At 43.9% G+C, this 14,959-nt stretch overlaps 1 protein-coding gene across 5 annotated transcripts in view; it reads left to right on the top strand.

Annotated features, from left to right (window-relative positions):
* The window catches only part of arvcfb (ARVCF delta catenin family member b), a 192,955-nt gene that overhangs the window by 107,523 nt on the left and 70,473 nt on the right, over window positions 1-14,959 (top strand). For all 5 annotated transcript variants that reach the window (XM_060908052.1, XM_060908049.1, XM_060908050.1 and 2 more), the window contains exon 4: window positions 6,158-6,648. In XM_060908052.1, coding sequence (XP_060764035.1) covers window positions 6,158-6,648 — 491 coding nt within the window. The remainder of the gene's footprint in view (window positions 1-6,157; window positions 6,649-14,959) is intronic.

Below are 14,959 nucleotides of genomic sequence, written 5' to 3'. Positions count from 1 at the left end.
GCTCTCTGTATTCTTCTGTCTCTCTGTATTCTGTCTGTCGTCTTCTGTCTCTACAGTATATGTATTCTGTGTATTCTTCTGTCTCTCATGCTCTGTTCTTCTGTCTCTGTGGAATCTGTCTCTCTGTGTATTCTTCTGTCTGTGTCTCTCTCTCTCTCTGTATTCTTCTGTCTCTGTGTATTCTTGTCTGTCTCTCTCTATTCTTCTTTCTGTTCGTCTGTCTCTCTGTATTCTGTCTGTCGTCTTCTGTCTCTCTATGTATTCTGTGTATTCTTCTGTCTCTCTCACGCTCTGTTCTGTCTCTCTCTGTTCTTCTCTGTGTATTCTTCTATCTGTCTGTCTCTCTTTCTGTGTATTCTTCTGTCTCTCTGTATTCTTCTCTCTCCTGTCTCTCTCTATTCTTCTGTCTGTCTCTCTCTGTATTCTGTCTGTCGTCTTCTGTCTCTATATGTATTCTGTGTATTCTGTCTGTCTGTGGATTCTGTCTCTCTCTGTTTTCTTCTGTCTGTGTCTCTCTGTGTATTCTTCTGTCTCTATCTATTGTGTATTCTCTCTCTCTGTGTTCTTCTCTCTGTGTATCCTTGTCTGTCTGTCTCTGTGTATTCTTCTGTGTCTCTCTCTCTGTGTTCTCTCTGTGTATTCTTCTGTCTCTCTGTGTATTGTCTCTGTATTCTTCTGTCTCTCCTTCTGTCTCTCTCTGTGTATTGTCTCTGTATTCTTCTGTCTCTCTCTGTATTCTTCTGTCTCTCCTTCTGTCTGTGTATTCTTCTTTCTGTCTCTGTATATTCTCTGTTTTCTTCTGTCTCTGTGTATTCTTCTTTCTGTCTCTGTGTATTCTGTCTCTGTATTCTTCTGTCTCTCCTTCTGTCTCTGTGTATTGTCTGTGTATTTTTCTGTCTCTCTGTGTATTCTTCATTCTCTCTGTATTCTTCATTCTCTCTCTCTGTATTCTTCTGTGTATTCTTCTGTGTATTCTTCTGTTTCTCTCTCTCTGTTCTCTCTCTGTGTATTCTGTCTGTGTATTCTGTCTCTGTATTCTTCTGTTTCTCTCTCTCTCTGTTCTCTCTGTGTATTCTTCTCTCTCTGTGTATTCTGTCTCTGTCTGTGTATTCTGTCTCTGTCTCTCTGTGTATTCTTCTGTCTCTCTCTGTTCTTCTCTCTGTGTATTCTTCTGTCTCTCTCTGTTCTTCTCTGTGTATTCTTCTGTCTCTCTCTGTTCTTCTCTCTGTGTATTCTTCTGTCTCTCTCTGTTCTTCTCTCTGTGTATTCTTCTGTCTCTCTCTGTTCTTCTCTCTGTGTATTCTTCTGTCTCTCTCTGTTCTTCTCTCTCTGTATTCTTCTGTCTCTCTCTCTCTTCTTCCTCTGTGTATTCTTCTGTCTCTCACTGTCTCTGTATTCTGCTCTCTCTCTCTCTGAATGACTCCTTATACAGCCGTGTATCCTGGCAGGTTGCCATGGAGATGACCCCAGAGGCCCCTAGTGATGCCCCCTGTCCCCTGGTATGTGTGTATCATGAGATCAGGTTTGGTTTCAGCGTGCAGATGGAGGAGTTAACAGCACACGCGGCCGCTTCAGTCCGTTAGTGACGAGCTCGTTATTGCAGTGTTTATCTCCTGACCGCGTGCGCGTTCCTCAGCCGAGAGGGAAGATGAAATCATATCATATCCGGGGTCACGCCGTATAAACGTGTAAAAGCCAAGGGAAAGCTGCTCATCTGGTTACCGGCACGTCGCCGAACCATGCCAAGAGGTCACGCGAATATCTCCATCTGTAAGCGCAGCATCAGCACAAGCCCAGGCGTGATGGCGTTCCCGTTCTGAGCCTCGTCGGGGGTCTCAGCGCCGCGCTGAGGAGCCATCGGGTTCCTTTCCACGGCGAGACGCTCTGCGTGGGACACGGACAGAGTCAGAGAGGGCCTCGTTCCTCTCGCTGCTTTTTGCCTTATAAGGAAGGTTTTTTTTTTTTTTGCAGGCCAGATTATTATTATTATTAGCAAAATGATCAATTATAGTTGGATGGAGGGGCGTCCATAATCAGCGCCAAGGTCCTAGTGTCCGTCTCGTTCTTGTCCTGGGAATGCACACGGCTGCGGTTTAAATGCAAATCCTGACATTCCCATCAGTCAAGTCAAGCGGACGAGCTCTCGGGAACTTCGGTTTTCACGCTGTGCGTGTGTGGCTGGCTATGCCAAGTGCTTATGACAACGACATCGTTTATCAGGGTTTGTTCTGTTGTATCCTGTACGTCACGTCATCCGTGAACAGCCTCCCTCGCCGACTCTCTCAGACAATTCTTTTACACGCGCGCGCACACACACAAGCTTTATGTTTATATGACGAGGATTAAATCTGAACAGCTCACTGAAGAATCACACTTTGGCAGTAATCGGTCATGTCTTAAATTTTACACGCACCACACACACCATCTTCTCCAGCGATGTTTAGCTTCGGCTAATCAGCGTACTCTATTTAAACCCCTTTTTCAACGTGCAGCTATAATACAAATAGTTAAATCCAATCTAATCCGTCCGTTTCTTTTCTAAACCCGTCGCGGCTTTGGTGCTAATGAATGCTTGCTTTATTAAAGTGCAATAGAGTAGAGCTGTAATTATAGAATTATATAAAGTGTAATGCTTAAAAAAAAAGGCACAACAGAGGCACATCATAAACACAAACGAGTATTATACAATGTTCATATTCGTTATAAATATATACACACGCGTACGTAATGAGATTTTTACAACACGTCCGAAATTTCAGTCCAGACGCTCGGCCTGAGCGCACGAGACGGGAAAAGACAGAGCACCGGCTTTAATGAACTCCAGAGAACGTTCTCATAGCAGAGCACTCCTTAATTACATGCCCAGTCTCTCCTGCTTCAGATCTCAGCATGGACTGGCTTTCAGCCCTGAGGAACATTTAGGCTTTGAATAAGTCCGCTATTTTTATTTATTTATCTGTCGGTTTTGTCTGTTTATTTATTTATTTATCTCGGTTATAAATTGCCTCAGGAGATGAAATCCCAGTCTGTGGTTTTGCAATACAGAGCAGTGAAGGTTGTGAGTTTAAGTCCCGTGATGCCCAAGGTCAGTGTTAAGCCACTGAGCGAGGAGATGATAGCCGAGCCACTTGAGGGTTAGTCTGGGACTGGATTCCGCCTTAGAACCGATTCCCCTTGGATTAATTAAACCATTTGACCAGTGAATAAATGAAAACGTATTGGACTGACATCGAGCGATCCAGATGAAGTTCTCAGGATTCCGAGCGTTAAAATTCATTAGGCGCTCATAAAGACACGTAGCGCGTTTATTTTCTGCATGAATCAGGAGTCGATGGAGATGTTGCGGCGCGACTGTGCTTTCCCAAGGCAGCGTGCAGCACGGTCCGCTCTCCACCATTAATAAAAGCAAAGCGCTGCTCCTCTCTGGCACCATCCATGAATAAGGAAGTGGCAGCTCGTCCTCTTATCAACAGGAGTGGCTCTTCTGGCTGCTTCTTTGACAGCATGGTTAATAGCCGTCCACACTCGCCTCTCACCTGGCTCTGTTTTCTCTCTATCTCCGTGTTTTGGCGTTCCCATCACAATCCGTCTCACTCCGACTCTTCCGTTTTCCTCCTCGCGTCTGTCTTAGCTCGCGACTCATCTCCTCAGACGATCTGTCCGTCTCCGAAAGGCGCTTTTTCTGCTTTTCCCACGGAGCTCTTTAATAATCTTGTTCGCTCTTTGTCTAGCCACGTCTCTCTGTTTGACAAGGAAGCGATCAGGCAGCGATCACGGTGTCATTTTAACGTGTCGGTGACGGTTAAATCTTTTTAAATAAAAGAGCTTTTTCATCGGACTCGCTTTGACACACTTGGCAACTGTTCCTGCTGTCAAGTAATCTGTGCTGCTGTTCGTGTGTGTGCGACGCCTTAAGCCTTATTATAATATAGTTTATTATAGTTTTAGTTCTCAGTAATATCGGCATATGTGCCCAAATCCAGAATCCAGGGACACGTGTCTGCCCGGGGGCATTTTGAGTTATTGACAGATTGAGAAAGTACAGTTTCTAAGCTTTCCAATGATGCCTTCCATGTGGAGATCTGACAATATTTGAAGAATGTGTGGCCTTTTGAAAGTGTATACTTCTTAAAACAGAAAAGGGAGAAAATCGCCCTCAAATGCCGCTTTTCCACTACAAACGCGGCTGAGTCGGGCTGAGCCGTGCCATGCTGAGTCGAGCTGAGCGGGGCTGTTGGAGTTGCATTTCGACTACAACCGCGCTGAACCGTGCTGGCTGGAAGTGGGTGGACACATTGGGTGGAGTTAGCGAAAGTGGGTGGACGTCAGGTGATGTCGTTAGGCGGCGCAAATAGTGACATCAGTGATCTTTTAAGCGGTAGTCTCACGACCCGGATAGTAAACAATAAACATGGAGGACATGGAGTCGTTAGTGTTGGTCTTGGTGCTGTGGCTTGTTGTCACCGACAACGCCAACAGATACTGGCAAGAGCGTATAGATGAGGCGAGGCGCATAAGGCTTCATAATTCTCGTAATTCATAATTATTCTTCCGGGTTTACGGTGTTTACAGATCCCAGCGTGCTCGCGGGGCGTGTGAGGACACTCCTCCTCACCAATCAGTGCACAGGGGAGTGTCTGCTCACGCCCCCAACCTCACTCAGCTCGGTTTGGCTTGCTTCAGCCCCACTCCAAAACCGTACGAGTTTTAGGGGCTAAGCAGGGCTGAAGCGAGCCGAGTCGTGCTGTTTTGAGAGTCGAAACGTGAGCCGTGTCGGGCTGAAGCGAGCTGAAAAAGGGTAGTGGAAAAGGGCCAAAAGTTTTCCATCTCAGCTACTCTGGGTGTAGGGCGGGCACATAATGGTGCTCATTTGCATGACATTAAGGAAAGCCCTACCCCCTACGAGCTAGCACGATACTACTTTCATGTAAACAAAGATCACCACGTCAATTTTCCGTCCATGCAAAGTATGCCCAACACAATTATGAAGTACAAAAATAAGTCCTAAAGTATACTTTAACGTTTTGTGGTTGAAAAATTACTCACACCGTAAGAAAGAGCACGATGATGACACAACTAACACAACACTAGTTTCATGTAAAGCCTCGGTCACAACCGGCCGTACAGTACAGTGCTCCTACGGCCGGTCTACATGCAAAAAACGCATGAAAAGCACGAGGGCGCGTGCGTGAAAAGCACGAGGGCGCGCGCGTGACGTGCTGATTTTCGAGCCATAGACTGGCCGCAGAGGTTCTTTGTCATGTCAAACAAACTCTACGGGCGCTTACGGTTTTTTCAGGTTGCAAGACAAACTTGCGGCCAACGCGCGTCTTTCTCCGTGAACAAAAAAAAAAAACGCAGCGATTTGGGAAACGCCAAAAATCACACAGCCAAAAAATCGTACGTCCGGTTGTGACCTAGGTTTAACCAAACCACAACACTCTCCGTTACATGCAAAAATAACCACACAGCCTTAGATTAATAAACTCACCCCATCAGAAAGAGAAACGGCGCCTTGCACACACCAATGCTCCGATGGAATGTAGTCCTAGAACGGTCCGTGTATCATCCGATCATTCAAGTATTCCATTCAATCTGGAAAACGAGGTTGCGGTTTTTTTTGCTCGAAATGGTCATCTCCGATGTAAATACCGTGTGTCTGTTTGCTTCGCGGTGTTTCAGCTCCTCTGCGCTCTGTTTAGCTTCCTCATTCCATAGTGAAATCACACGCCTGTATGCAGGTCAAGTAGCCACGAGCTCAGCTCGTATCATACAGCTGATTCGCGAAAAAAAAAAAAAAAATACTTAAATCATCATGTGAATGGCCCATATGGTAATTTACCCACACCCCCCAGCAGGCTACAGTCCTGACAAAAACGAGACAATTTGCAACAAAAAATGTATGCTTTTCCAACAAAGCAATCTGTTATCTGAAATACTGATTGCATTCTTCAAGATCTCAACTTGCACATGATGGAAAAAAACAAAAATCACAAATTTCGGAAAAAAAATGCTTCTTTTGCGATTATCTCGGATTTGTTTCGGCCGACATGTGTCCCTGGATTCGGTGAGGGGTCACATATGTGATCAGGGGGGACTTGATCAGATTAGTTACGAGGGGATAACCTAACCACCATCTCTCTCTGACCCTAACCAGAGGCTATGATGACCCCACGGAGTCTGAGCTAATTGATGAGCGGCACCGCTATGCTCCTGGCATGTACCCCGCCCCACTTGCGCAGCCCGAGCGGGGCAGCACGGCCAGCCTGGATGGTGGCATCGACGGTGGCATTGCGCGTCAGGACCCTCGCTGCTGGCGCGACCCAGACCTCCCCGAGGTCATCGCTATGCTGGGCCACCCTCTGGATCCGGTCAAGGCCAACGCCGCCGCCTACCTGCAGCACCTGTGCTACGAGAACGACGCAGTGAAGAAGGCCGTGCGACAGCTGAACGGCATCCCGGCTCTGGCGGCCTTGCTCGAGCACCCCAAGGGCGAAGTGCAGCGCAAGGCATGCGGGGCTCTGCGCAACCTCTCCTTCGGCAAGGACAATGAAAACAAGGCGGCCATCAGGAGCTGCGACGGCATCCCCGCTCTCGTTCGCCTGCTCAGGAAAAGCGGCGACGCTGAGATCCGTGAGCTTGTCACAGGTACGTCATATATTTATTTACAGCGAGACATTTTTGTAACTATTTTTTTTTTTACACCAGAGTTTGCAAAACACACACTCGTTACTGCTTTGAAGATGTTGACCAGCCGCGTCATGAAAATACACTGCGGAAAACGGCCTTTCAAAAATAAGAAAAGATTAAAACAAAGCATATTTGCTTGAATCAGGTGAAAAAAATGTGCCAATGGAACTAGACAAATTGTCAGATTTCTTAAAGTAAGATGAAAAATCTAACCTGTTTTTAGATGAAATAATTCCAAAATAAGATTGGGCAACTTGTTATGCGAGATCTGATTCACTCAAAATAATCAAAATAGTTCTTATAACAAGATCGTACTTCTTACATTTAGCCATTCAAGTCATTTTTATTTATTTCATTTTAAGGGTATTTCACTTAAATTCATGACAAAGTCTTAGCAGTAAAAACTGAATTTAAGATAAATATACTAATATTAGGATTAAATTCTACAACGAAGCATTGCTAGCTTAAAAGATTCTCCTTTTGTGACGTGTAATTAGTAAAATACTCTAGATATGAGACCAGAGACTACCTTGAATCAAGTTGACGACACGTGTAGCATTGCAACAAGTTTATTTTTTTTCCCATTTCAACATTCATACATTAAGGCCCACTTTACACGGGGACGGTCTGAAACAAAAACGCAAAAGTCCGTTTTCGTTCTCGCTTTTTTCCGCGTCTACACGACCGTTTTCAAGGAGGAAATCTGCGTCTATATGGTGACGCGTAAATGTGTGGAATTCAATTGGATGTGCATGCCAGGCGGCTAGGCGGTGCTGTGAAAGACCTCCGCTATGTCTGCACGCATGCGCAACGTCTTCCGTCTTGTCTGATCTGCACATCTGCGCCGCGAAAACTTTGACTACTCTGGCTATGGTAAGTAAGAAAGTAAGTAAAAAAAAAAGTAAGAGCATACTATACCCGCAGATTCGGTATAGATGTTCGAAGGACTCCTGGACGTTTATTAAAGCTGCCAGAGCAGCTTGAAGGTCCGTTGGATCGATGTAATCAGACATGTTCTTACTTTTTTACTTACTTTCTTACTTCCCGGGCTGGCATGTATAGTATATGACATATGTATGACGTAAACGCGTACCCGACGTGAGCAGATCCGAGCAGAGTTTCGCGTATTGCAGGGGTGGGCAATTATTTTTCCCATGGGGCCACATGAGAAACAGAAAATTTTGTGGAGGGCCGGACCAAAAGGCTGAACTAAATTCTGCATAATATTAATTGTATTTCTTTATATAAAGCAATAAATAACATTGTTTTTACAAGCTGCTAAGACTGGTAAGAGTATGGGGGAAAAAACGAGGTTGCCTTACAAAAAATGTCATTTATTCAATCAAATTTCCCAAAACAATGGTTAACAAAATGTGAACGTTTGTACCTTTTTTTTTTCCAGTCACATTCACCCCAAAACACAATAAAGACATCACAATATTGTCTTTCTACTCCAAATATCAAGCAAGATGCATCATATTATAATAATGATGCCCACATTTGTAGTCTAATCACCTCATTTGGTGCTTTTCGCCGGAGATCGGCTCCGGCGCCTGCTGGTGACGTCACACTATGATGATTGGCTGGACCGTTTGAAGGATGACGTGCAAGTTTGTGGTTGGTCTGGACAAATTACGGAAGTAGTTATCGCGTGATTAGGTTTCGTGGGATTTCATGTCATGTTCATGTCGCGCGCATTGCGTTTTTGTTGAACACAACTTCAAAATAAAAGCAATGCACATTCAGTCCATGCATGAGGTCAAATTAGAAAATACGTTTATTTTGTAATTTCTCATTAACCTTACGCGGGCCGGTCAGAATGAACCAAAGGGCCGGATGCGGCCCGCGGGCTGTAAAATGCCCAGGTCTGGCGTATTGGGAAGTTTAGACGGATATACAACGGGGGCTGTTTTTAACTTATCCACTCTGGAAGGCGTTTTCAATTTTTTCCGTTTTTTAGCCTCGGAAACGCCGTCCCTGTGTAGACGAAAGGCACTTCTGTTAAAATATTTAGTCGTTTTTACCCGACAGCGTCCTTGTGTAAACGGGCCCTAAAACGTCTCTTAAGATTCCACTTCCCCAGGACCTCAGGCACCAAAAAAATAAAATAAAGTCTACGCATTTTGGCCCAATTCTAATTTCTACCCCTCCCCCTCCCCCTTCCCCTTGGCCCTTCCCCTTGAAACTGAGCTACAAGGGATAGGGCTTGAAATTCAACCCTTACGTATTGGGATAGCCCTTCAACGATCGCATACGTCATCGCGTACCTCCGTCAGCGTTTACGTTAGCAAAACGCAACCAAATGCGTCATTGGCTGCGACCAGCCGCTACAGTCAGAGCCAGAGGCAGAACCAGAAATCTCTGCTGGCAGGGTGTGATTTGTTAACTAACACCACTGAATGGGATATCTTTGGCGCTTCGTGCACCACATCCGACAGAATGAGGTGTCAGAACACTCATGTAAACAATAAAAGCGAGAATAACAGAACAAAACGTACGCAGTCAAGCAACCGAAAACAATACTCACTCCCAAAGCTTTTTAGCAGCAGCTTGGATTTCAGAAATCGCTGCTCATTCTCAGCTCGAAAGCGAATCAAGCGGCGTGTTTCCTCTGGATAACAACTTAAAACACGTAAATAATGGAGAAAATACATTTATGACAATCTTTCGCCGCGGGAACCGCCATCTTTCTGAAATCCGCATGAAATCTCGCTGAAATCCGCATGGCATTGTGGGAAATCACTCAAACCCCTTCGTTCGGAGTCTGCTCCAGGAAAATCTCCGTTTGGAGGGGTACAGAAGCCCTACCCCTTCCCCTACCCCTCCGCGTTAACTGGGATTGGGATACCCCTACCCCTTCACGTGAACGCGCAAAATGGAGGGGAAGGGCCAAGGGGTTGGTCCAAGGGGTGAAATGGGATTCGGCCTTTGACTTACAGTGCTGACACAACGCCAAAGCAACAGTGCATTTTGGGGGCACTGACTATTCATGTGTACGAGGGGTTTACAAGATCAGGCACAAAAACAAACCAACCAGAAAAAAACCCACTGAACTTAAAGACCCACTGACAGTCATTTCGTATTAATTTTTAAACAAACAATATATGACTCCAAAGATAAATTCTGGCTTTAATCCTTGGTTTAACTGTCCGTTTTAAACATCAGAAGTAATTTTAAATTTCGCGCAGGGAGATTGACCTGGATATGAACTGGGCTCATTCAGAGATGCCGGAAGTGACGTCACATCATTGTGTCGTTTTCGTTTACAAGTCCCTATGTTGGTTCAGTTCTCACAAGTCTTGTGATATTGAGCTGTGGTTTTGTTGCGATTTCCTTGCGTGAAAAAGTTAAATGGCGTCTAACCGAAAAGGGATTATATGTGTGGCTTACGGGTGTTCTAACACCACGTCGGAAGGAGTGAAACTCCATTCCTTTCCTTGGAAAAAACACCCTGAAATAGCAAAAGAGTGGGAAAGAAACGTTTCCAAAACGCGTGCGAACTGGAAGTCAACAAAATGGTCACGTCTCTGTTCAGCACGTTTCGAGGAGCACTGTTTCACTTTGTCGTCCAGAACTCGAAGAACGTTTGATCCAACTTATCCACTGGTGTTGGAGGAGTCAGCTGTGCCGACGTTGTTTGACAGGCCCGGGCCGAATCAATCTGTCAAAAGAGAAACAGATGACAGCAGACCCCCCGAAGGGGCGGTCAAAAAGCGAAAGTCCGGTGGTGCCTTTGCCAAAAGAGAACGAGCCAGGGTACGTGGCTATGCGTTGTTATTCAATACATGTATGTTGTTTAAAATTTATTGTAACGTCACAAATGCGTCTTATACTATTGCATATTACTTATCAATAGGCCAAAGCAGCTAATACCAGTAATGTACAACAACTGAAAGGCCAATACCTTGTTTCATATATTTAGTTAGGATAATATACATGATATATGTGTGGAATGATAGATACAAGATGTCATCCGGCATGTTTTGAAAGTTTGTGAACCCTTTAGAGTTTTTGATATTTCTGCATAAATATGACCTAAACTTCTGGTAGCTACTGTATCTAACATGATCTAACAGGAGCTTAGACATGATGATTTTTGGAGTGGGACCAGTAGTGTGACGTGACCAGGACCATATGTTTAAGACATTATGCTGTTTAAACAGAATCTTTAATAGACGTGAGGGCAGACAATCTCGATAGCTTCCCTGCTTCATGTTTTGTTTTCATGCAATCCAGAATGACATACACTGATGTGACGTCACTCGCCCTAGCGGCAAAAACGGGCAAATGGCTCATGGCGCTTGTAGAAGCCGGGGCAAAAAACACAAAAGAGCAATTCCATGTAAATGTCAACCTCACAGGAGATCCCAAATTTCAAACTAAATAAATAAACAAATAAATAAATACATACATAAATATTTTGATCACCTAATACGTCACTGTCAGTCAGTCTTTCTTTCTTATAATGTAAACCCCAAGCTAAAATCAACTTTGATCATGTACAATTCTATATTATTCCCACAAGCCACAGAAATGTATGCTAAAATCCACAAAACAGCAAAACAATAGCCATCCTAAGTATTATTTAAGAACTTTGATAGTTTTAGCTGATATTTAGAGAGTTTTTCAAAGGGTTATGGTGGTTAAATTGCTGATTTTCTAAACATATGCCATGTCTATTTCAGACGCGTCACATCCATAACGGAATTTCGTCACATCCATAACGCTGACTTTTCCTTCCGAAACTCTGCATGAAATACAAAATATTTTAAACAAAGATTTTTTAATATTCACCTTGGACCCCTCTATCAAACGGATATCTCCATTTCGACATTAGGTTTACAATTTCACAGAGTTTGATAAAAATGTACAGTCACCCAAGAAAAGTGATACTTTTTCTGTCACGTCCATAACGCATCTTTTATTGGCGTTTTCTGGCATGCCCTAGATGTACTATGGGAATTGTTCTTGTTCTATCACTTCTCCAGTATGGTACAGCCTTAAAATATGCAACACCTGTTTAAATACCGGGAGACGACAAAACATGCACTGGGTCATTTGTTGCCATTTTGAGTTCAAGTGTCACGTCCATAACGCTGGAATTGCTCAAAATCGGCTCTGAAATTCTTGATTTTCTACAAAGACGACCCTTTATTCAAGTTGAGTTTTGGATATTTTATTTCACAATATAGCAATAAAACAATAAATACACATTACGTGGTGTAAAAAGTTGTGTCAGTGGGTCTTTAACTCGCAGCATTCCAAAAAGACCTCGCTAAAACGCCCTCCACTCACTCCTAGCCTTTTTGAAGGCACTTGTCTGGTCTAGAGTGTAATGAAAGATTCAAAGATTTCAGTAAAGTTCATTTATTCCCAAAACAAGCGTACTTTTTTTTTTCTTGAAACAAGATGAACCGCATTTGACAAACGTCCAAAATGTACTTAGTTGTTTTAAAAAAAAACCCTTGTTTTATTTTCAAAGGTGCTCCAAATAAGACTTTTTCAAGACATTTTGTCTAGACAAGATTTTCAAGATGGACTGTCTAAAAACTAGCCTTTCTAGCTAAATGAGGTTTTGCTTGTTGGGCAATTACGTCTTATAATAAGGGTGGCTAGATGTTTTGACTTGAAAATAGACAAATAAAAACTTGCTAAGATTTTTATTTTTCGCAGTGTAACGTTGAAGGTAAACGGTAAAGAAAGCAGCGCCGTGCACTCTGTTTCACAAATCCGTTATTTCAGCTGAGCCGTCACCTCGACCACGCGAGCCCGTTTGAAGAATCGGTGTACTGTAATGGCCCACGCGCTTAATAGTTTTGCACATTTTGTTGTGTAATTCATTGTTCACCGTGTAGCTTAAAAGATCACCCAAGCTGGAAATGGAATCTGGAGCCTCTCTGCAGCTTCAATTAGGAGCAAATGGTCCTCATGCGACACCTAATAGGAACAGGAGAGATTTCTCCGACGGCACCATTGTTTTCCTAACAAGCTTTGATTTGGATCTGAGCAAATACATCCAGCTTCAGCCCGCTGATTGCTTTCCTTTGTCCTTATTTTGCAAACACGTTCAGTGCAGAAGCCATCATCGCTTTTCTTTATCCACGGGTATTTACAGAAGAATAACTGCGAGCTTGTCCCACATCTCCGCTGTTTCTAAGACACAGCAAATCTACAGTCCCAGAGGAGCCCCTTAGTATCCATGTTTAATTCCTAAACCCTGCACTCTTCTGACTGCTGCACGCTGGCGCGGTACGAGAGCTTCGGCTCTGAGCTTCTGGCATGGCTTTGGTCCAGGCTTAAAGAACGTCTGGTCCAGTGTCTGGCCAGCCAGAAGATGTTTTGAGGCTGAAGTGCGGGTTCTGGAACAGGGTTAATGAGCACTGCTGTCCAGAGTGTGGAGTTCTGGAAGATAGCCACGATAGTCCTAATTTTAAATGGGCTTTATTTTTGGTCGCTGCATACCAGAAGGTATTTTGGTTCTAATGTACTGAGATCAGTCTTTTTGAGCACAATTTCCATAGTCTGCTCTTTAGTAATGCTGGTCCTAACGTGACTTAGGCTGACTCTAGGTCAGTCTTGCTTAAGCATGCGGTCATATTTTGGGTTGTTCTACTGGATCCAGATCTGGCTCGGTCTTACTGAGCGCTGCTGTCCAGACTCTGGTTTCTTGGAAGATGGTAATTTGGTTTCTGCATACCAGAAGGTATTTTGGTCTGATGTACTGATTCTGGATCAGCCAGACAGAACAGTGTCCAGAGTGTGACCTACCAGAAGACGGTTATTTTGGTCTTAATGTACTGATTCGTATATCGGTCTTACAGAAACACATGGCCCAAAGCCTGGCGTACGAGAAGATACAACCCCGATTCCAAAAAAGTTGGGACAAAGTACAAATTGTAAATAAAAACGGAATGCAACGATGTGGAAGTTTCAAAATTCCATATTTTATTCAGAATAGAACATAGATGACATATCAAATGTTTAAACTGAGAAAATGTATCATTTAAAGAGAAAAATGAGGTGATTTTTAAATTTCATGACAACAACACATCTCAAAAAAGTTGGGACAAGGCCATGTTTCCCACTGTGAGACATCCCCTTTTCTCTTTACAACAGTCTGTAAACGTCTGGGGACTGAGGAGACAAGTTGCTCAAGTTTAGGGATAGGAATGTTAACCCATTCTTGTCTAATGTAGGATTCTAGTTGCTCAACTGTCTTGGGTCTTTTTTGTCGTATCTTCCGTTTTATGATGCGCCAAATGTTTTCTATGGGTGAAAGATCTGGACTGCAGGCTGGCCAGTTCAGTACCCGGACCCTTCTTCTACGCAGCCATGATGCTGTAATTGATGCAGTATGTGGTTTGGCATTGTCATGTTGGAAAATGCAAGGTCTTCCCTGAAAGAGACGTCGTCTGGATGGGAGCATATGTTGCTCTAGAACCTGGATATACCTTTCAGCATTGATGGTGTCTTTCCAGATGTGTAAGCTGCCCATGCCACACGCACTAATGCAACCCCATACCATCAGAGATGCAGGCTTCTGAACTGAGCGCCGATAACAACTTGGGTCGTCCTTCTCCTCTTTAGTCCGAATGACACGGCGTCCCTGATTTCCATAAAGAACTTCAAATTTTGATTCGTCTGACCACAGAACAGTTTTCCACGTTGCCACAGTCCATTTTAAATGAGCCTTGGCCCAGAGAAGACGTCGGCACTTCTGGATCATGTTTAGATACGGCTTCTTCTTTGAACTATAGAGTTTTAGCTGGCAACGGCGGATGGCACGGTGAATTGCGTTCACAGATAATGTTCTCTGGAAATATTCCTGAGGCCATTTTGTGATTTCCAATACAGAAGCATGCCTGTATGTGATGCAGCGTCGTCTAAGGTCCCGAAGATCACGGGCACCCAGTATGGTTTTCTGGCCTTGACCCTTACGCACAGAGATTCTTCCAGATTCTCTGAATCTTTTGATGATATTATGCACTGTAGATGATGATATGTTCAAACTCTTTACAATTTTACACTGTCGAACTCCTTTCTGATATTGCTCCACTATTTGTTGGCGCAGAATTAGGGGGATTGGTGATCCTCTTCCCATCTTTACTTCTGAGAGCCGCTGCCACTCCAAGATGCTCTTTTTATACCCAGTCATGTTAATGACCTATTGCCAATTGACCTAATGAGTTGCAATTTGGTCCTCCAGCTGTTCCTTTTTTGTACCTTTAACTTTTCCAGCCTCTTATTGCCCCTGTCCCAACTTTTTTGA

The sequence above is a fragment of the Neoarius graeffei genome, chromosome 24, assembly GCF_027579695.1.
Source record: "Neoarius graeffei isolate fNeoGra1 chromosome 24, fNeoGra1.pri, whole genome shotgun sequence".
Taxonomy (NCBI): domain Eukaryota; kingdom Metazoa; phylum Chordata; class Actinopteri; order Siluriformes; family Ariidae; genus Neoarius; species Neoarius graeffei.
The sequence above is the reverse complement of the archived record's forward strand: the minus strand, read 5'-3'. Positions and strand labels throughout refer to the sequence as shown.